General features: G+C 48.5%; 1 protein-coding gene across 1 annotated transcript in view; it reads left to right on the top strand.

The window, feature by feature from the left end:
* Positions 1-22,737, top strand: part of LOC137428242 (uncharacterized) — a 65,756-nt gene extending 43,019 nt beyond the window's left edge. The window contains exon 4 of the mRNA XM_078777211.1: positions 21,800-22,737. Within this exon, the coding sequence (XP_078633337.1) occupies positions 21,800-22,028 (229 nt within the window). The 3' untranslated portion in view covers positions 22,029-22,737. The remainder of the gene's footprint in view (positions 1-21,799) is intronic.

Genomic DNA, 22,737 nt, shown 5'->3' with positions numbered 1-22,737 from the left:
CGTTACTTATCCACTGATAGGCCAGATCTGGATCCGGATCTTCACCAAAATCGAATCTGCTTGCTATTGTCACGAAGCCAACTCATCCACCTAGTTTCGTCATAATCCGTCCACTACTTTTTCAAATGTCCTGCTATATATTGTCTTTGGCCCCGTCTTTCAATTAGTTATGAAGAATCACTTTTTAAAATTCTAAATTCTCACATCCAGATCCAGATCTTCGCCAAAATTGAAGCATTTCTTCCTTATCACACACCCAACTTGTCCACCAAATTTCGTCCAAATCCATCCACAACTTTTTGAAATATCGTCCTATGTATCATTTTTGGCCCCATCACTTAATGGTGAAGAATCACGTACAAATTCATATGAGCCGGATCCGGATCTTCACCAAAATGTAATGAATTTGTCCTTGTCACACCCCCAATCTGTCTATCAAATTTTATCTGAATCCAGTTGACAAAGCAGATAATAATATTGCATTTGTATGCAAAACATTCTACATTGAAACACTTTTGGAAGAATTGGGCTTTGAGTTGGGAATTTCAAATAAAATAGACTTGATACAACACCATATACTTGTAGATCACTCAAAGCAAGAAGACTTTTAGTTCCAGATAAACACCCTAAATTACTATGATGATGATATGATGATGATTACCTTGTAAGATGAGGTTCATCATCGCAAGTAGAGAATGTAGTTTGAAACCTTTGTCGGGCAGTATTACAGCGGCAATGAAACTAATCTATAAATGCTTTAAAAACTCCCACGAAAAAGTGAAGTTTTATTCTGGTATTAAGAAATTCTGGATCATTGACAATTCCAAACCGGTAATCGACAGTGTCCACAACATTAATAACAAGGGTAAGACTAAATGTTTATCAATTTCAGATTTTTCCACATTGTACACAAACATTCCACATGACAAGCTAGTAATCGCATTGGACAGAGCAATAGACAAAGCATTTGTCGGAGATAATAAAGTATACATTACAGTCTATCAACAAAGAGCACACTGGTCTGTAAAGGGAAATCAATATTCATGTAGTTTTTCAAAAGGTAAACTTAAAGAAAGTATTCGATTTCTTCTAAACAACAGTTTCTTTACATTTGGCACCAAGATACTCCAGCAAACAGTGGGGATACCCATGGGTTCAGATCCCAAGATACTCCAGCAAACAGTGGGGATACCCATGGGTTCAGATCCCAAGATACTCCAGCAAACAGTGGGGATACCCATGGGTTCAGATCCCAAGATACTCCAGCAAACAGTGGGGATACCCATGGGTTCAGATCCCAATATACTCCAGCAGACAGTGGGCATACCCATGGGTTCAAATCCCAACATATTCCGGCAGACAGTGGGGATACCCATGGGTCCAGATCCCAACATACTCCTGCAGACAGTGGGGATACCCATGGGTTCAGATCCCAATATACTCCAGCAGACAGTGGGCATACCCATGGGTTCAGATCCCAAGATACTCCAGCAAACAGTGGGGATACCCATGGGTTCAGATCCCAAGATACTCCAGCAAACAGTGGGGATACCCATGGGTTCAGATCCCAAGATACTCCAGCAAACAGTGGGGATACCCATGGGTTCAGATCCCAATATACTCCAGCAGACAGTGGGCGTACCCATGGGTTCAGATCCCAAGATACTCCAGCAAACAGTGGGGATACCCATGGGTTCAGATCCCAAGATACTCCAGCAAACAGTGTGGATACCCATGGGTTCAGATCCCAAGATACTCCAGCAAACAGTGGGGATACCCATGGGTTCAGATCCCAATATACTCCAGCAGACAGTGGGCATACCCATGGGTTCAAATCCCAACATATTCCGGCAGACAGTGGGGATACCCATGGGTCCAGATCCCAACATACTCCTGCAGACAGTGGGGATACCCATGGGTTCAGATCCCAACATACTCCAGCAAACAGTGGGGATACCCATGGGTTCAGAACCCAACATACTCCAGCAAACAGTGGGGATACCCATGGGTTCAGAACCCAACATACTCCAGCAGACAGTGGACATACCCATGGGTTCAGATCCAGACCTTTTCTTTGCAAATTTGTTCCTGCACATGTACGAATCTGATTGGGTCCAGAACATGTGCAGGAATAAACTAACAAATGCGCAAAGATGCGGAAATTTGTTATATAGTTATTTGGCCAAAGCCGTTTATTCCTGCTACGGGAAACACCCTGCAACCCGGGCCTACAGAAAACAGGCTTTTTGGAATGACGGTCACATCTTCCATTCAATCATCGTGGAACTTTGATTAAAGAAAAAATCCATGTGTAGGTGCTCCTATGTTGAAAGTTTTGAATCAAACGCTTAAGCGGTTGTGGATAAAACGAATTTAAAGGTGCAAAGTGAGGGCGGTAGAAAAAACAACAGTGATGGCCTCGGCCGATGTTCCACAACATGGTCAAGGGTAGTTGTGGACGGATATTGCCCTATTACTAGTGTTGTAAAAACTATTTGACTTACAGATCTTGTGCTAGCAAATGAAGGCTCAAAGTGCCCCAGGGACACTGTAAAGGGTGGGACTTGTAATACCCTCTCTCACCTGGAGTGGTGCTACACTACACACATTTACTTCGAGAACTTGCGTCTCCCCTCCACCTTCCCCCCAAGACCACCGGCAAAGATAAAACCACCTGTATACACGAAATGGGGTCATGCTGATTCCATGTGGAGAGTCTGGATGTAATCGGCCCAGAACTTTAGGAGTAGTGTGACAAACAACCACACACAAACTAAAACACACACCAGCAACTATCAGGGACGCCACCTCATGGTAGTTGTACCTTCCAAAGCAAGTGGAGGGCAAAATCATCCCCATTCTTCCCTGCTGCCTCTCTCTCTCTCTCTCTGTCTCTCTGTCTCGGTCTCGGTCTCGGTCTCGGTCTCGGTCTATGTCTCTGTCTCTCTCTCTCTCTCTCTCTCTCTCTCTCTCTGTCTCTCACCTGCCTCCACTCCCTCCCTCTCTCCATCTTTTCCCCTCCCTTTCTCCTTCCCTCCCTTCCTCCCTCTCTCCTCCTCTCCCTCTCTCCCCCTCCCGCTATCTCTCACCCCTCCCTCACCTGCTTACACTCCCTTCCTCCCTCTCTCCCTCTCTCCCTCTCCCACTATCTCTCATCCCCTCCCGCACCTGCCTCTACTCCCTCCCTCACTCTCTCCATCTCTTCCCCTCCCTTTCTCCTTCCCTCCCTTCCTTCCTCTATCCTTCTCTCCCTCTCACCCCCTCCCTCACCTGCCTCCACTCCCTTCCGCCCTCTCTCCCTCTCTCCCCCCACCCACTATCTCTCACCCCCTCCCTCACCTGCCTCCACTCCCTCCCTCACTCTCTCCATCTCTTCGCCTCCCTTTCTCCTTTCCTCCCTTCCTCCCTCTCTCCTTCTCTCCCCCGCTCCCCCCTCCCGCTATCTCTCACCCCCTCCCTTACCTGCCTCCACTCCCTCCCTCACTCTCTCCATCTCTTCCCCTCCCTTTCTCCTTCCCTCCCTTCCTCCCTCTCTCCCTTCTCCCACTATCTCTCCCTCGCTCCCCCCTCCCGCTATCTCTCACCCCCTCCCTTACCTGCCTCCACTCCCTCCCTCACTCTCTCCATCTCTTCCCCTCCCTTTCTCCTTCCCTCCCTTCCTCCCTCTCTCCTTCTCTCCCTCTCTCCCCCACCCACTATCTCTCACCCCCTCCCTCACATGCCTCCACTCCCTCCCTCACTCTCTCCATCTCTTCCCCTCCCTTTGTCCTTCCCTCCCTTCCTCCCTCTGTCCCCTCTCCCGCTATCTCTCACTCTCTCCCTCTCTCGGGCTTTTCAAAAGAACTGTCCGGGGCCATACAACAACAACACCAACAACATCAATAACACACCAGTCCGTGAATTGGAGTGAGGCTCCATCATTTCAAAGTCCCGTATTGTATTGGACTTTTGCTGAAATCGTGTAATGTATCGATGGAAGAAATACCGGTGAACCACAAATGCGAGTTGGTCACGTGTCCAATCTGACACCCTTGAGGATCATTTTTTTTTTCGTCTCCAATTCGTCTGATACAACCAGAATAAAAACATTACCTTCCATTATCATCAAATTATTCCACCCTGAAATGTGTGCCATATTTTTCCACACCACACACAGTATATATATATATATTGTTGTGGATATGAGGACTGTATATTTTTTGATTGTGTGCTGTACTATTGTGATTATTGTTTATTCTGTGCCTCCTGCCTCCGGAGCTGTGTAAAGACCAAAAGGGCATCCCATAGTCCACAAGCATACACGTCAGCCAAGTAATAGAATATACCTGTTGATAGTTATCTCTTATTCTGTGTTTTAGGATAAGGCTGTGTCTCCCATTAATTGAAAGTACTCCATTGCACCAGTGAAAGAGAATAGATCCCCTTTCCTTCCCATCCCCAAAATCTCCATCCCATATTACATCCCCTCTCGTCATTGCCGAGCCTCGATTGCCCATATTACCTCCCCTCCAATAACCGCCATTGACCACGAGGCTCGAGTCAGGGAAGAAAGGCGTGTCTCCACCTCGTCATAGAGGGGGAGGAGTGAACCAGCCCCGCTCGACCAACCATGAGCCAGGGGTTTGGCTACAGAGGGCGGAGGAAGAGCGGTCGGGGAGGTTCGCAAAGGTTGAGGGGCGGGGGCCTATATAACCCAAGGCAGGGGTGTGGCCAAAGGAGATGCGTTTTTACAGAGGAGAGCAGAGCAGAAGACAGAAAGGCCTGGAGTTGGACTTTGAGTTGGTCTGAGTTGGTTGGGAGTCGGTCGTCAAGTGCAGAGTGGTGAAGAGTCAGTCAGGAGAGGTGGTGGTCAAGTGGTTGCGTTGGTTGCGGTGAGGAGTCGGTGGTAAAGAGTGAGGGACCAAGAAAGAGAGAGAAAGAGTCCTGAATCAAGAGAGGAAGTTGTTGGACTGGGTGGGACTAAGGAAGGAGAGAGAACCCGTCACACCAATCCCCCAAGCTCCGCGTTGGCTCCACCAAGCGTTCAGCTCCACCAAGCTCCGCGTTGGCTCCACCAAGCGTTGGCTCCACCAAGCGTTCAGCTCCACCAAGCTCCGCGTTGGCTCCACCAAGCGTTCAGCTCCACCAAGCTCCGCGTTGGCTCCACCAAGCGTTCAGCTCCACCAAGCTCCGCGTTGGCTCCACCAAGCGTTCACCTCCAGCCATCCACCTCCTGCAATTCCCCATGTGAGTCGTCTTTTGTTTGTTCTGTCCTGGGTTAATTAAGTCTGTATAAGCTAGTATTTTCCCTGTGTCACCTGCGTCTTATGTGCTTGTAAATAAACGTGACTGCTTTCTTTTTGCTTGTGTGTAAATAGTCAATAAATTCAGTCGTATTTCCAAACCTTTCTTTGCCTTCGTTTTCCTCTTTGCATTGCGTCGTTTTCGTCTTTTCCCTCATTGAGCAGCTGGGGTGCGATACGGCCAAAGTCTGGGTGAATCGGGTGAGTTTTGTTAGGTCGCGGTCTTACACCACCGCTCGGTCTATAACATCTAACCGCGATCTGTAACAATTGGTGTCTGGGAGTGGGATTCGGGGCCCGAACCAAATTTTTAAAACATCTAGAAAAAAAATTTTGGTCAAAATTACGAGCTGCCGAAATTTGTTTTTTTAAAGCAAAACCCGAATTTTGAAATCGCGCCATGGCTGTTCAAGGCGACGGGATGCCGGTGGGAGAGATAGACGGGGTAGAATCGACCCAGGACTTAGGAAAAAAAATGGTGGAGGAGAGTAAAGAAGGTGTGGTTGAGGGTGTATCAGGTGCACAAAATGGCAGCCTCGCGCACGTGGTTGAGGGGGCAGCTGCGGCCGCACCCTTTGTACTACCAACGGTGGCCCAGATGCAAGCCTTCATGGCCGAAATGAATGCAAAAATGGAAGCAATAACGAACGGAATGAGGGCCGATAGGGAGGAAAGGGAGCAGAGGGACAGAGACCGCAGGTTGGGCGAGCAGGTCCCACGGGTGCACGAGGAGGTAAAGCGGGTCGAAAAGCGCTGGTTGAGCGAAGCGGAGGAAAGCACGGGTACAATGACGGGGGTAGAAATCGCGACACGGGGTTTGAAAAAGCCGGCGACCGATGAGGTAGAGGGAATTTTATTAAAGCCAACGGTCGTCGAGGTGAACAAAGAAATTATGGGTATAGTTGAAATTGGAGAGACCGGGGACTTAAAGTTAAAAGAGCAACAATCGGAGGAAGGAATGGAAATTGCTCAAAGTCTAAATGCACATCCTGATGCTGTACTCGCTAACCCGAATGGAAGTTTGCAGGTTCGCGTGGAGAAAAGGATCCCCCAGGTGAGTCGTGCTGTATATTGTGCGGGTAGATTTTGCAGGAGGATGTTTAGCGACAAAAGAATTTTCGCGCGCTTGGGATCGAGGAAGCACCCGGGCGTTGGTGAAGGGTCCCGTGTGAGTGGAAATGGCACGCGTGGGAGAAAAAAGTGTGCGTCGGCGAGTGGGTGTGTTATAAAGTGTGGGAGTGAAACCGAGTGCGAGCGAGAATGCACGTCGGTGTGTACGGGGTGTGACACAGGGAGTGAGAGCAATACGGAGTGCACGCCCATGGTGAGTGTTACGGAGGACGTAACGGAGGAGAGGTGTGGACCGAAGTGTGCGCAAGAGGTGTGGTGTGTAACAGAGAGAGCGTTGGTGGAATGTACGGACGGCGTTGGAACGCCAGGTTTTGTGAGGGTGAAAGGGGTAGCGTATGCTTGTAAGTATGCAAGTAAAGCACCGACGGTGACCGGTTTAGTGGTTAGAGCGACGGATAGCCGATGCGAGCACTCGGTGCGAGCGGTGCTTGGTTGGGTGCGAGGCCCGGCGCGGATCGATGCTGCGTCGCTTCTCTTCGAAGCGTCGTTGCCGATTCGGGCTTGGCCCCGCCCCGCACGGTCGAGTCCGGGCTTTGCCGGGCGAGGCGACCGGTCCGGTTCAAGGGCGAGTGGGAGGAGGCGGAACGGTGCCCCCTCGTGGGGACGGGGTTCCGACCGGGGGAGATTGAGCCATCGGGCCCGGGACCGCAAGGTGCCGCGCCGAGATGGTGCGTGGAGCCTCGGTCCAACCAAACCACCTCCCTTGAACCGAAAGCCGGACGGATTCAACCTGCAGGCGACCAAACCACCCGAATTCATTGCTCGGCTTTGCGAAACCGAGTTTAATGATGTCATGGCGCACCGAGAGGATGTAATAAGTAGACGGATGATGATGGTAGTGATTTGATACGAAATTTATAATAGTGGGTAGATTTGGCAGTAAATGGAAAATTTTTGAATTGGTTGGAATTTGGACGAACAAAATTGATAGTGGAGAGACCCCCGATGTGGTGGGATGGCAAATCCACCATCCCTCACAGACGTGGGGCAAATGCGCTATAGTTTATGGGGTGTATGGCAGTGAAAACTAGCCCGGGTGGGTTAGGATATTGTTAGAGATCTAGCGAAGATGACCTTAGGTGACGTTAAGTTAGTTAGTGACTGATACCTGTAGTGGGGACGCAGGTAGATTAGTGTGGATTATAATGACGTGGGAGCGCAATAGTTTAAAGGGACGACTGGGAAGCGCAAGTTTCAGAGGGGAGAAGTTAGCTGAGATGATGCCGTGTGTGTGAGGATTGAACAGGTGTGATTGAACAGGTGTGATTGCACAGGTGTGCAACTGAACAGGTGTGTGGAGCAGTGTATGAGGGAGTAGTGGTGATTGCGTGTGGTGTTGACCAAATGGTCCAGGAAGAAAGGAGGGTGCAGGTGGCACCAGGTATGATTGCACAGGTGTGCAACGACAGGTGAATGAAGAACAGGTGTATGTGGCTGTGTGGAATAAATGGTAGTGTGGAATATCTGGAGTATTGGAATGGATGGTCGTGGAGTGAGAATGGTGGAAATTGTGGAGTGGAGTGGATGGTGCGAAGGTGTGAATGGGGGAAGAGTGGACCCCCATCACGGATACCCGGGGCGGGTAGTGTAAGTGTTAGGTAGAGGGTACAGGTAAATTGTAGTGGATATTGGCATCTGTGGTGCGGGTGACAGAATGGTATTGCGGATGGGTGCATTAGTGTTGTGGAAATGGCTGGGCGTGTAGCCTGTTAGTATGTGTAGTTGGTTTGGGCACTCCACCACTGTGAGGATGTCGGCCAGGTGAGGCCGCAGGTGGGCTCTGGGAGCTGTTAGTGTCAGTGGGGCCCGAGGATCCGGAGGACGGACCCGGGTAGCCCAGTGCCAGAGAGGGCACCGAGTGGGGAGAGCGCCAGAGGGCCTTCCCCAGGTAGTTAGGTTAGGGCAGGGAGCAGGTAAGCTCGGAGGCAACTGCAGTGGTGGGGGTGTGCAGGTGGGTAGACCTGCTGGGAGAGTTACACGTCGCGGCCCAGAAATTGTGCGAGGGCACCGGGAGATGAATCGGGGGAGTGAGACCCCAAATTGAAAAGCACCACAGTTTGATCAATGGGAATTGGTTATTAGAACCCATAGTGTAAGTTGGCCAATGGATTGGCAGGGAAAGACCCCGGGTAGTGTAAAGTGTGTTAATGTCATTTAGAAAGTAGTTAGGATGAAGTCTCCTCGCACCATCTGCATCCACTCACCTGAGGTGACAGGTACTCCACACCATGCCATGGTTTAATTATTTTTATGATGCAAATGTTCGGATTGTGAGATGCATCATGACGTGGGTGTGACATTGTGCTTTGATGTTCCATCTCTGCCTCCTTATGAGGATTGATGATGAATTTGGTGATGGCAAATTTTGAAGTAGAGGGATTGTGGAGACGAATTTGGTATAGGGGAAATATGGGGAAGACGTGACAGTAGTGACGAATTGGTAATGTGTAGGTTTTGTACATATGGGGTAAGGGCAAGGGTGGGCTAGGTAACAGGGGGGTGACGTACGGTAGGGACGAGCTTTCTCACTTCGCCCTCCGTACGCATTTCGCCTTGCATTGCCTTTTTGACGTGTACCCTTGTGACCTTACCCCTCGCTCAATTGTCTTTCTTTTGTCTCCCACATGACCTGTGCGCCGTTGGGCGCCGAGGGGAGCGTGCGTGGGTCGGCCATTGTGCGCCCGAAATTCCCAGAACCAGCTGTCTGCATCGATGCACCACATTATGGACCACATGCCTGTGGCCGAGCACCACTTATGGACCCCATGGGTTGGGGCATGGCCCCTCTGCTGGAACCGGCCATGAGGGCCCGAAATCTTGCTGGCGGACCTTGGCCACAGGGCACCGATGCCCCACAGGTGAACCACACTAGTCGGCCCTGTGGGCCATAAATAAAATAAATAAGAAGGACACATTGGGCACACTTTATTGCAAATAGGCCGCCAGTAAGCAAAGCAAAAGAGAATGACAACATCTGGAAGACAAATAATAATAACCAGCAGAGGGAGCCGAAGAAGCAAGAGATCACCTGCAGGGTTAGGGGTTGTTGGTTTATTTTTATGGAACACTGATGAACTATGGTGACTGCACCGATTGGTGCTTGGGTGCGTTTTTGGGTGCTTTTAATGGTGCATTGATGCAGAGCAGACTGTCTCCCCCCCAGAAAGAACAATTACAGGTCCTGGGTTAGTTTTGTAAATAAAAGTAGCGTCAATTGTAGATAATGCTCCCCACCGTCAGTGTATAGTTTGAAGACCATTCCGCAATTCGGTTAACTGTGGGCGTAAGTCTGTTAGGCAGGGTGCAATGGAGCAGCGGGACACATTTATTTATGTTTTAAAACTGTCGCACTCAGGGTCAGGTTAAAAGTAGAGGGAACTACACCTACGTGTCACACTAAATAAAAGTTGTAGGCCCGGGACGTGCCTAAGAGGAGGAGGGTGCAGTGTTGTGGATATGAGGACTGTATATTTTTTGATTGTGTGCTGTACTATTGTGATTATTGTTTATTCTGTGCCTCCTGCCTCCGGAGCTGTGTAAAGACCAAAAGGGCGTCCCATAGTCCACAAGCATACACGTCAGCCAAGTAATAGAATATACCTGTTGATAGTTATCTCTTATTCTGTGTTTTAGGATAAGGCTGTGTCTCCCATTAATTGAAAGTACTCCATTGCACCAGTGAAAGAGAATAGATCCCCTTTCCTTCCCATCCCCAAAATCTCCATCCCATATTACATCCCCTCTCGTCATTGCCGAGCCTCGATTGCCCATATTACCTCCCCTCCAATAACCGCCATTGACCACGAGGCTCGAGTCAGGGAAGAAAGGCGTGTCTCCACCTCGTCATAGAGGGGGAGGAGTGAACCAGCCCCGCTCGACCAACCATGAGCCAGGGGTTTGGCTACAGAGGGCGGAGGAAGAGCGGTCGGGGAGGTTCGCAAAGGTTGAGGGGCGGGGGCCTATATAACCCAAGGCAGGGGTGTGGCCAAAGGAGATGCGTTTTTACAGAGGAGAGCAGAGCAGAAGACAGAAAGGCCTGGAGTTGGACTTTTAGTTGGTCTGAGTTGGTTGGGAGTCGGTCGTCAAGTGCAGAGTGGTGAAGAGTCAGTCAGGAGAGGTGGTGGTCAAGTGGTTGCGTTGGTTGCGGTGAGGAGTCGGTGGTAAAGAGTGAGGGACCAAGAAAGAGAGAGAAAGAGTCCTGAAGCAAGAGAGGAAGTTGTTGGACTGGGTGGGACTAAGGAAGGAGAGAGAACCCGTCACACCAATCCCCCAAGCTCCGCGTTGGCTCCACCAAGCGTTCAGCTCCACCAAGCTCCGCGTTGGCTCCACCGAGCGTTGGCTCCACCAAGCGTTCAGCTCCACCAAGCTCCGCGTTGGCTCCACCAAGCGTTCAGCTCCACCAAGCTCCGCGTTGGCTCCACCAAGTGTTCAGCTCCACCAAGCTCCGCGTTGGCTCCACCAAGCGTTCACCTCCAGCCATCCACCTCCTGCAATTCCCCGTGTGAGTCGTCTTTTGTTTGTTCTGTCCTGGGTTAATTAAGTCTGTATAAGCTAGTATTTTCCCTGTGTCACCTGCGTCTTATGTGCTTGTAAATAAACGTGACTGCTTTCTTTTTGCTTGTGTGTAAATAGTCAATAAATTCAGTCGTATTGCCAAACCTTTCTTTGCCTTCGTTTTCCTCTTTGCATTGCGTCGTTTTCGTCTTTTCCCTCATTGAGCAGCTGGGGTGCGATACGGCCAAAGTCTGGGTGAATCGGGTGAGTTTTGTTAGGTCGCGGTCTTACACCACCGCTCGGTCTATAACATCTAACCGCGATCTGTAACAATATATATATATGTATATATATATATATATATATATATATATATATATATATATATATATATATATATATATATATATATATATATATTGTTGCGAATATGGAATTTGGCCTCCATATCCGCTTGTAAATATTCCCCTATTTTCTCCAATACTCCCCAACTTTCCCCAATCCCCCATTCCCTAGTCCCATTGCATGTAAATAACAATCAGTAGAGCCGACCTGCCCCTTATTCCCCCATTAAATGTCGTGCCCAGGTCCACCGCACCACACGTAGACAACTTTCGGACATCTTCCTAGTTATTCTTAATCTATGTCAGTTAAGGCCTCGTCTCCATTAATTATGACTCTTCGTTGCACCAGAATGTGATTATATGGCATCAGTAGTGAGTTTAGGACCTTTCCCATACCTCCTTCCATCTTCTTCCCCAACAATTACAACAACAACAGAGGAGATGGCGGCGGAGCGGGGGAGGATGCGTCCTCACACCGGCTCGATTAGCTCCAGACCATGCGCTCCACGGGGTTACCACGAAGGGGCTCCTTGTCAGCTCCTCGTCAAGGGCGGAGCCTGGTAAACCCCCCCGCACGCACCCAATGAGAAGCAACGTGCCGATTCCACGAGGCGGAGCTAACGAGCCGAGGGCGTGTCACTCCCCGCCGGATATACGCGGCCACGCGCCGGATGGAAAGAGAGATGCGCACCCAGCTTGGAGAAGGAAAGCCACCTGCGAGCGCTGAGTCAGATGCGCCTGAACTACGGAGAGCAGAGGAAGCCACCGCCACCCCCAGCGCGACGATACCTCCCCGCATCTTTGGACCGGACCGGACCGTACTGGACCCTGCTTTGAGCCAAGAGTGCACCTTGAGCCATCGCTACCTGCCTTTCCTTGCCATCAATCCCCGTGTGAGTCAGCATTTTGTCCCGTTTATCTGTCGTCTGTTGGGAATAATATAAGATTGTGTCTAAGTGCTTGTCTTTCTATGCTGTCCCTCTTGTAGTTGTAATCTAACCTTCCGCCTTAATATAACCTCCTCCGGAGGTCTTGAGAACTGAACCCCTGGTGTCGTATTGTGTTATTGTAGTCCAGCCGGGTGTCTTCTTTTTCTTATTGAGCCAGCATAGCGCGACTAGTCAACGTTCGGGCACAATCGGGTAACTTGTGCAGACGTGGTCATACCAATAAACCGCTCGGTGAATAACATCCAAGCCACGTCTGTAACAATTGGTGTCGAGGAGTGGAATTCGAACCCGGGACTAAATTAGTTAGGCCCAAATTTTGGGAGGGAAAATCGAGCCGGAGCGCGTACGGCGCTCGACCGAATCGATTCGGAGCGCGTTTCCCGCGCGAAATTATAACGGCGAAATTTGAATTTGTTTTACGAAAATAAAATAAAAAACCGAATTTTGAAAGTCGCGCTATGGCGGATCAAGACGGCTGGGGTCCGGTAGGGGAGAGTGAAGCAGGGTCGGTCCAGGACCAAATTGAGGGACATGAGGGACCAAGCGGAAAGGGAAGTTAAACAAATGGAGCAGCAGATAGAGGGGGTCAGAATGGGGGTAGAAACCAAACTGGATGCTCACAGGGAGGAAATGGAGCAGATGAGGGTGGCATCTGGGCAGGAGATGCAAGTGATGGGAGAAGAGATCAGAAGAGGAGTGAGTGAGGAGGTCGGAGGTGTGCGCGAGGAGGTGAGGCACTGTAAGGAGCACATGGAGAAGGAGGTGAGAAAGGGGACTGTAAAGTTACAAGGGGGCGTAGAGGACCTGACGCAGGAGGTGGAGCAGCTGACGGTGGGACAAACGGAGTTAGTGGAGCAGGTTCGAAGGAACACTGCGGTATTAGGAGGTTTAAAAGCGACACAAAACGACATAAAAAACGACTTGTAGCGACGAAGAGGGAATGTCAGATGGTACGTGAGGGACTGACAACGAGGTTGGACGAGGTGATAGAGGTAATGGAGACGAAGGACCGGCAGGTGAGGACGCACATGGAAACGGTCAAGGTAGCCTTGGAGGACGAGCTTGAGGAGACGTACCGGGGAATAAAAGAGGTGAAGCACAAATTAGAAGAAGTGGAAGAAGGGATGAGCGAAATTAAGAAGCGACGGAGAGGGGATAACAAAGAGATAAAAGAGGAGATAAAAGAATTGGTCCAAAGTCTGTGTTTGGATCGTGATGATGTGCTCATTAACCGGATGAGGGATTCGCAGGTGATGGAGGAGAAGCGAAGAGGAAGAGGACCCGGTGTAAGTGGTGACCAATATGGTCGTGCGTATGATGCGCCAGGGGATTTAAGAAGCTTGGGGATTGTTTGGATCCGGGTGTTCGTGAAAGGCCGTTGGTGAGGTGTGTGACAGGTCTGGTGTGCGAAAGAGGAGGTGTGCGAGAAGTCCGACTCTGGGGTGTGTGAGGAAAAAGTGTGTGCCCAGGAGTGAGGGTGTTGGCGAGAATGAGTCGGTCGTAGCGCGTGTGCGAGGGAGCACATGGAAGCGTTGGTGTGGTGAGTGTTACAGAGGGTGTGACGGGAGAGTGTGCGCAGGAGTGTGCGCGAGAAAGGTGTGTGACGGACAGGTGCATGAGGAAAGAGTGCGCTGTCAGAAGTAAGGAAGAGTGTCCACCTGTGGTGAGTGTTACAGAGGGTGTAACGGGAGAGTGTGCGCGAGAAAGGTGTGTGACCGACAGGTGCATGAGGAAAGAGTGCGCTGTCAGAAGTAAGGAAGAGTGTCCACCTGTGGTGAGTGTTACAGAGGGTGTAACGGGAGAGTGTGCGCGAGAAAGGTGTGTGACGGCAGGTGCATGGGGAAAGAGTGTGCTGTCAAGAGTAAGGGTGAGTGCGTTGTCAGGAATGGAGGTGAAAGTAGTGAGAGTGACATGGAGCGTGAGTTAGTTGTGACAGGTGAGCGAGGATGTACACCTGGGATGGAAGGATGCACACCTGGAATGGTAGAGCGTGAGTGGGAATGCACGCTGGAGTTGGTGGTGAGGCACGTGGTTGGGTGTGCGAATGAGAGCACACCTGTGATTGTCACAGAGGAGGTGACCGAGGAGGGGGGCGCGAAGAGGTGTATTGGTGAGGTGTGCGAGCAACGAATGTGTGCCAAAGTGTTCGGTGGTCAGGTGTGTGTCCAAGGCTGTGAGTGGAATGGGTGTACCTGGGTGTGTAAGGAAGGGTACGAGGAGCATGGGCACAGCTGGATGTGTGAGCAAGGAACGGGCTGCGGGGTGTAAGCGTCAGGTGAAGCATCGACGTTACACGGGTTAGAGGTTAGAGCGACTTTTAGCCGAAGCAGGCCCTCGGTGCGTGCCGGGCCTCGCTTTGAACGGCCGCGTCCAGGCTCCACTAGGCGGAGCTGGCAGCCCGATAGAAAGGGTCGTCATGGCGACCACCTTTTGTTGAGGCATTCCGGCAGGTCGAGATCGGGACATTGGATGGCTCCACGCCGAGGTGATGCGTGGATCTCGGCCCGGGTAAGCCCCCGTCCCTGCACCGAGTGCCGGACGCATCCAGCCGCTGGCACAAAACAACCAGCATCCATTGCTTGGCTTTACGAAGCCGGGCTTTGGACAGGGATTGGCGCACCGAGAGGTATTAGTGAGTAGACTGGGTGATGAGGTTAGTGTTTTGGACCCAAAATTAGAGAAAAGCAAAAATTTGATGATTGGCAAGGGATTGGCAGTAGTGATTGGCAGATGATGGGCAGTGATTGGCAAATTTTTAATTTGTTGAAATTTGATGTGCAAAATTGGTAGTGAGAGACCCCCGATGTGGGGGGATGCAAATCCACCATCCTTCCCATATGGGGGGCAAAGGAGCAATAGCTTATGGGGTGTATGGCAGTGAAAACTAGCCCGGGTGGGTTAGGATATTGTGTGTAGGGATCTAGAGAAGATGACCTTAGGTAACGTTAAGGTTAGTTAGTGACTGATACCTGTAGTGGGGACGCAGGTAGATTAGTGTGATGATAATGACGTGGGAGCGCAATAGTTTAAAGGGACGACTGGGAAGCGCAAGTTTCAGAAGGGAGTAGTTAGCTGAGATGATGCCGTGTGTGTGACGGATTGAACAGGTGTGATTGCACAGGTGTGCAACTGGACAGGTGTGTGGAGCAGTGTGGTGAGTAGTGGGTGTTGTGGATCAGCGCGAATGCGCTTGGGGAGAGAAGGGTGCAGGTGGCACCAGGTGTGAGAGCACAGGTGTGCAAGTACAGGTGTGTGGAGAGAGTTGGAGTAAGTGGTACGGAGTGGTGTGCATGGTGCGAAGGTGTGGATGGGGGAAGAGTGGACCCCCTTTCACGAGTACCCGGGCGGGTAGTGTAAGTGTTAGGTAGAGGGTACAGGTAAATTGTGGATGGATATTGGCATTTGTGGTGCGGTTGCAGAATGGTGTTGTGAATGGGTGCATTAGTGTTGTGGAAATGGCTGGGCGTGTAGCCTGTTAGTGTGTGTAGTTGGTTGGGCACTCCACCACTGTGAGGATGTCGGCCAGGTGAGGCCGCAGGTGGGCTCTGGGAGCCGGTAGAGTTGTGGATGGGGCCCGAGGATCCGGAGGACGGACCCGGGTAGCCCAGTGCCAGAGAGGGCACCGAGTGGGGAGAGTGCCAGAGGGCCTGCCCCAGTTAGTTAGGTTAGGGTAAGGAGCAGGTAAGCTCGGAGGCAACTGCAGTGGTGGAGGTGTGCAGGTGGGTAGACCCACTGGGAGAGGTACACGTCGCAGCCAGAAATTGTACGAGGGCACCGGGAGATGAATCGGGGGAGTGAGACCCCAAATTGAAGAGCACCACAGTTTGGCCAATGGGAATTGGTTTTTAGAACCCATAGAGTAAGAGGGCCAATGGTTTGGCCGGAGAAAGACCCCGGTAGTGTAAAGTTGTTAAAGGTCATTTAGGAAATAGTTAGGATTGAAGAACCTGTCGCACCATACGCAGCCACTTACCTGAGGTGATGATGATGACTCCACACCTGTGTTTCCTTTGTTTTGTGCAGAAGTAAGGATTGCTGTGAGGATTTGTGAGACGCATCACGACGTGGATGAGACATTGGAGTGATTCCATCTCTCCCTCCCTAGGAGGACTGATGATGAATTGGGTGATGGCAAATTATGATGTTGAGTTGGAGATGGCAAATTTTGATGAGAGTTGAAAATGGCAAATTTGATTGGTTAGGAGGGAGAGAAGACGAATTTGGTTTATGGGAGGAACGGGAAGACAGTAGGGATGTTTGTTGATTTGTAAAGTAGATGTTTATGAGTAGGGTTGTGTTTTGTGGATGCAGTAAGGGGTAAGGGAGGGGCCATGTAGGTTACCTGGTGGGGGGGGCGTACGATAGGAACGTACCTGTCTCACCTGGTTCCCATGTGCCCCCAGTGTGCATCACCTTACATTGCGTGCACTTTTGCGCCCTTACCACCTTACTCACTTGGTTCTTCTTTTGTCACCCACCTCGAGGGTCTGGCTTTGGGGTAGAGAGAGAGGAGAGAGAGGTGCTGGCTGCGCAGTTGTGGGCCTGCACTTTCGCTGTTTGCTGCCGGGATCGATACACCATATGGACCGCAATGTTTGTGGCCACCCACAATGGACCGCAGTTCGTTTGCGGCCAAGCACCACCCGGGGATGGACCCTATGGGTCAACGTGGCACCTATGCCATACAGGTGAACCACTAATAGTTAACACCACCAAGTGCATCACAAGAAGAGCAAGAGACACCTGCAGGGTTAGGGGTTGTCGAATTTATTTTTATTCCAATGAACAATGGTGACTGCACCGATTGGTGGTGGGGTGGTGCTGTTGATGCTCGGGAAGGGTGCTCTGCACGTTATTAAAGGCGTCGCGCCACAGAGCACTCGTGGGTTGGTGTATCGATGTTGGCAAGCGCGCTCTCTCTATGCATAACATCTGCATGTGTTCCTCCAAAGACAGGTCCTGGATCGTAGTGTAGATATCAGCGTAATCTTGTAGATAATGCTCCCATACCGGCTGTATGTTTAGTTTGAGGATTCTTTCCGGATTCGGTTATCCTGTGGGTGTGTTTCTGTGAGGAGAAGGGTGCAACGTCGCAGGGGGACATATTTACTCATTTGTGAATATCTGTAAAACTGTCGCACTCAGGGTAGAGTTAATGGTAGAGGGAACTACATTGCGTGCCACACTAAAGTAGGTAAAAATTTATCGGGTCGGGACGCCCCGAGGGTAGAGAAGGGTGCAATGTTGCGAATATGGAATTTGGCCTCCATATCCGCTTGTAAATATTCCCCTATTTTCTCCAATACTCCCCAACTTTCCCCAATCCCCCATTCCCTAGTCCCATTGCATGTAAATAACAATCAGTAGAGCCGACCTTCCCCTTATTCCCCCATTAAATGTCGTGCCCAGGTCCACCGCACCACACGTAGACAACTTTCGGACATCTTCCTAGTTATTCTTAATCTATGTCAGTTAAGGCCTCGTCTCCATTAATTATGACTCTTCGTTGCACCAGAATGTGATTATATGGCATCAGTAGTGAGTTTAGGACCTTTCCCATACCTCCTTCATCTTCTTCCCAACAATTACAACAACAACGGAGGAGATGGCGGCGGAGCGGGGGAGGATGCGTCCTCACACCGGCTCGATTAGCTCCAGACCATGCGCTCCACGGGGTTACCACGAAGGGGCTCCTTGTCAGCTCCTCGTCAAGGGCGGAGCCTGGTAACCCCCCCGCACGCACCCAATGAGAAGCAACGTGCCGATTCCACGAGGCGGAGCTAACGAGCCGAGGGCGTGTCACTCCCCGCCGGATATACGCGGCCACGCGCCGGATGGAAAGAGAGATGCGCACCCAGCTTGGAGAAGGAAAGCCACCTGCGAGCGCTGAGTCAGATGCGCCTGAAACTACGGAGAGCAGAGGAAGCCACCGCCACCCCCAGCGCGACGATACCTCCCCGCATCTTTGAGACCGGACCGTACTGGACCCTGCTTTGAGCCAAGAGTGCACCTTGAGCCATCGCTACCTGCCTTTCTTGCCATCAATCCCGTGTGAGTCAGCATTTTGTCCCGTTTATCTGTCGTCTGTTGGGAATAATATAAGATTGTGTCTAAGTGCTTGTCTTTCTATGCTGTCCCTCTTGTAGTTGTAATCTAACCTTCCGCCTTAATATAACCTCCTCGGAGGTCTTGAGAACTGAACCCCTGGTGTCGTATTGTGTTATTGTAGTCCAGCCGGGTGTCTTCTTTTCTTATTGAGCCAGCATAGCGCGACTAGTCAACGTTCGGGCACAATCGGGTAAACTTGTGCAGACGTGGTCATACCAATAAACCGCTCGGTGAATAACATCCAAGCCACGTCTGTAACAATATATATATATATATATATATATATATATATATATATATATATATATACATACATACTAGCTTGGCTCGGCTCGCTACGCTCGCCTCACCACGCGTCGTTACTGAGGAACGGGCTTATTTTAGCTGAGGATAATGACTGTACCTGAGTTGTTGTGTTGTGTTGTTGTGTTGTGTGTTAAATACTTTAACTCACCACAAAGTAATTCAAAATACCTCACCACCACGAAATTGAAAACACCTCACCACCACGTCATTTAAAAACACCTCACCACCACGTCATTTAAACACCTCACCACCATGTCATTTAAAAATACCTCACCACCACGTCATTTAAAAACACCTCACCACCACGTCATTTAAAAACACCTCACCACCACGTCATTTAAACACCTCACCACCATGTCATTTAAAAATACCTCACCACCACGTCATTTAAAAACACCTCACCACCACGTCATTTAAAAACACCTCACCACCACGTCATTTAAACACCTCACCACCATGTCATTTAAAAATACCTCACCACCACGTCATTTAAAAACACCTCACCACCATGTCATTTAAAAACCCCTCACCACCACGTCATTTAAAAACACCTCACCACCACGTCATTTAAAAACACCTCACCACCACGTCATTTAAAAACACCTCACCACCACGTCATTTAAAAACACCTCACCACCACGTCATTTAAAAACACCTCACCACCACGTCATTTAAAAACACCTCACCACCACGTCATTTAAAAACACCTCACCACCACGTCATTTAAAAACACCTCACCACCACGTCATTTAAAAACACCTCACCACCACGTCATTTAAAAACACCTCACCACCACGTCATTTAAAAACACCTCACCACCACGTCATTTAAAAACACCTCACTACCACTTCATTTAAAAACACCTCACCACCACGTCATTTAAAAACACCTCACCACCACGTCATTTAAAAACACCTCACCACCACGTCATTTAAAAACACCTCACCACCACGTCATTTAAAAACACCTCACCACCACGTCATTTAAAAACACCTCACCACCACGTCATTTAAAAACACCTCACTACCACTTCATTTAAAAACACCTCACCACCACGTCATTTAAAAACACCTCACCACCACGTCATTTAAAAACACCTCACCACCACGTCATTTAAAAACACCTCACCACCACGTCATTTAAAAACACCTCACCACCACGTCATTTAAAAACACCTCACCACCACGTCATTTAAACAACTCACCACCATGTCATTTAAAAACACCTCACCACCACGTCATTTAAACAACTCACCACCATGTCATTTAAAAACACCTCACCACCACGTCATTTAAAAACACCTCACCACCACGTCATTTAAACAACTCACCACCATGTCATTTAAAAACACCTCACCACCACGTCATTTAAAAACACCTCACCACCACATCATTTAAAAACACCTCACCACCACGTCATTTGAAAACACCTCACCACCACGTCATTTAAACAACTCACCACCATGTCATTTAAAAACACCTCACCACCACGTCATTTAAAAACACCTCACCACCACATCATTTAAAAACACCTCACCACCACGTCATTTGAAAACACCTCACCATCACATAATTAAAAACACCTCACCACCACATCATTTAAAAACACCTCACCACCACGTCATTTAAAAACACATCACCACCACATCATTTAAAAACACCTTACCACCACGTCATTTAAAAACACCTCACCACCACGTCATTTAAAAACACATCACCACCACATCATTTAAAAACACTTCACCACCACGTCATTTAAACAACTCACCACCATGTCATTTAAAAACACCTCACCACCACGTCATTTAAAAACACCTCACCACCACGTCATTTAAACAACTCACCACCATGTCATTTAAAAACACCTCACCACCACGTCATTTAAAAACACCTCACCACCACATCATTTAAAAACACCACCACCACGTCATTTGAAAACACCTCACCATCACATAATTAAAAACACCTCACCACCACGTCATTTAAAAACACCTCACCACCACGTCATTTAAAAACACATCACCACCACATCATTTAAAAACACCTCACCACCACGTCATTTAAAAACACATCACCACCACATCATTTAAAAACACCTCACCACCACGTCATTTAAAAACACCTGACCACCACGTCATTTAAAAACACCTCACCACCACGTCATTTAAAAACACTTCACCACCACCTCATTTAAAAACACCTGACCACCACGTCATTTAAAAACACCTCACCACCACGTCATTTAAAAACACCTCACCACCACGTCATTTAAAAACACTTCACCACCACGTCATTTAAACAACTCACCACCATGTCATTTAAAAACACCTCACCACCACGTCATTTAAAAACACCTCACCACCATATCATTTAAAAACACCTCACCACCACGTCATTTGAAAACACATTACCATCACATAATTAAAAACACCTCACCACCACGTCATTTAAAAACACCTCACCACCACGTCATTTAAAAACACCTCACCACCACGTCATTTAAAAACACCTCACCACCACGTCATTTAAAAACACCTCACCACCATGTGATTCAAAACACTTCACAACCACGGAAACAAAAGTTTCTGGGAGTAGTTCAGTGACAACAGACACTGCCCAGATATGTAGATATATAGATAAATGACTGAACCTGAGTTGCTGTTTTTCCATGGTTAACACCAATCATAATTCAAACAATCATAATGCACAAATGTATTTGTAATATACGTGATATTACGTTTTATAAACAATTGAAGTTGAAAACTTAAGTTGAAAAAAAAAAAATTCCCAAAAAAATTCCCAAAATATATATATATATTGGAAAATTTTTCAAACAAAATACCCTTAGGACATACCGACGGGAGAGATATGTGCATACCAGAGGCTTGGTACGATTTCACAAAAGTTTGAGGGAGTAGTTCAGTGACAACACAAGATAAGACAGACACTGCACAGACATAAATACGTAATCTATATAAATAAATACATATATATATATAGATGTGTGTGTGTGTGTGTGTGTGTGTGTGTGTGTGTAAGTTCCTTTTTGTTTTGATTATTTTGTTTCTGTTAAAAGGATCAAAACTCTTCACGAAGGGTATTCATCTTAACGATGTTGAAGTGGTAGTTGAAGAGGATTGTTAAGTCATTGTGCACTTGAAAAGTGGATCATTCATTACGTGCAGGTCTAAAGGCGGTGCACACGTCAATCGAGGTCTTCGGCAGATACCCAGGGCTGTGCATTCCGCACGAAGATCGAACAGGGTCTCGGTCGGGGATCGACCCCCGGTCCCCGTGCCACGGAGGCAGAGTTGTGAGTCCGTGAGTGTGATCGTCTTGGAGCGGCGGAGCGACTTTCTGCGAGATTTTGACATCCCCAATATCCCGAACATCCCGAACACTACTTTTGTTTAACGAGACCCCAATAACCTGTACGACCTTCACCTGCACAGGCATATCATGTTTTCAGATCCCAACAAGAAACTGTGGAAAGAATCTTAAAATGCAAAGCCCATCCTCGTCCATTTGCATTCAGATGTCTTCGTCTTGTTTTGTATGCTCAAAATAACGAAAACAGTAACAAAAAATACAAAATGAAAATTTAATGATTTTACGCAACCTTGACCTATGACCTTTTGATAATAAAAAAAACAATTGACGCCTACCTTTTGATTAGTGAACCAACTTAGTGACCCAATATGAAAATTCTTAAAGTTTCAGGTCAATCAGGTGAAAATTGGCGATTTTACGCAATCTTGACCTTTGACCTTTTGAATTAAAAAACAACAATCAGTTTGTAGCTTTTGATTGCTGAACCAATTCAGTGACCTAATGAGTAAATTCTTAAAATTTGAAGTCATTCGAATAAAAATTGACGATTTTATATGATGCTGACCTTTGACCTTTTGACAAAATCTTAATTTGTCTTCTCCATATTCTCATAATAAAGCTTTGTTGAAAATTTGATGATAAAACTCAAATCGTAAATTTAAATTTCAGGTCAATTGGATGAAAATTGATGATTTTAGGTGATGCTGACCTTTAACCTTTCAACCTTTTGAGAAAATTATTAATAAATTTGTCTTCTCTGTATTGTCATAATAAAGCTTTGGTGAAAAATTGA

This window comes from Myxine glutinosa, chromosome 5, assembly GCF_964187855.1.
Source record: "Myxine glutinosa chromosome 5, kmMyxGlut1.1, whole genome shotgun sequence".
Lineage (NCBI taxonomy): Eukaryota > Metazoa > Chordata > Myxini > Myxiniformes > Myxinidae > Myxine > Myxine glutinosa.
This window is presented reverse-complemented; position numbering and strand designations above follow the sequence as displayed.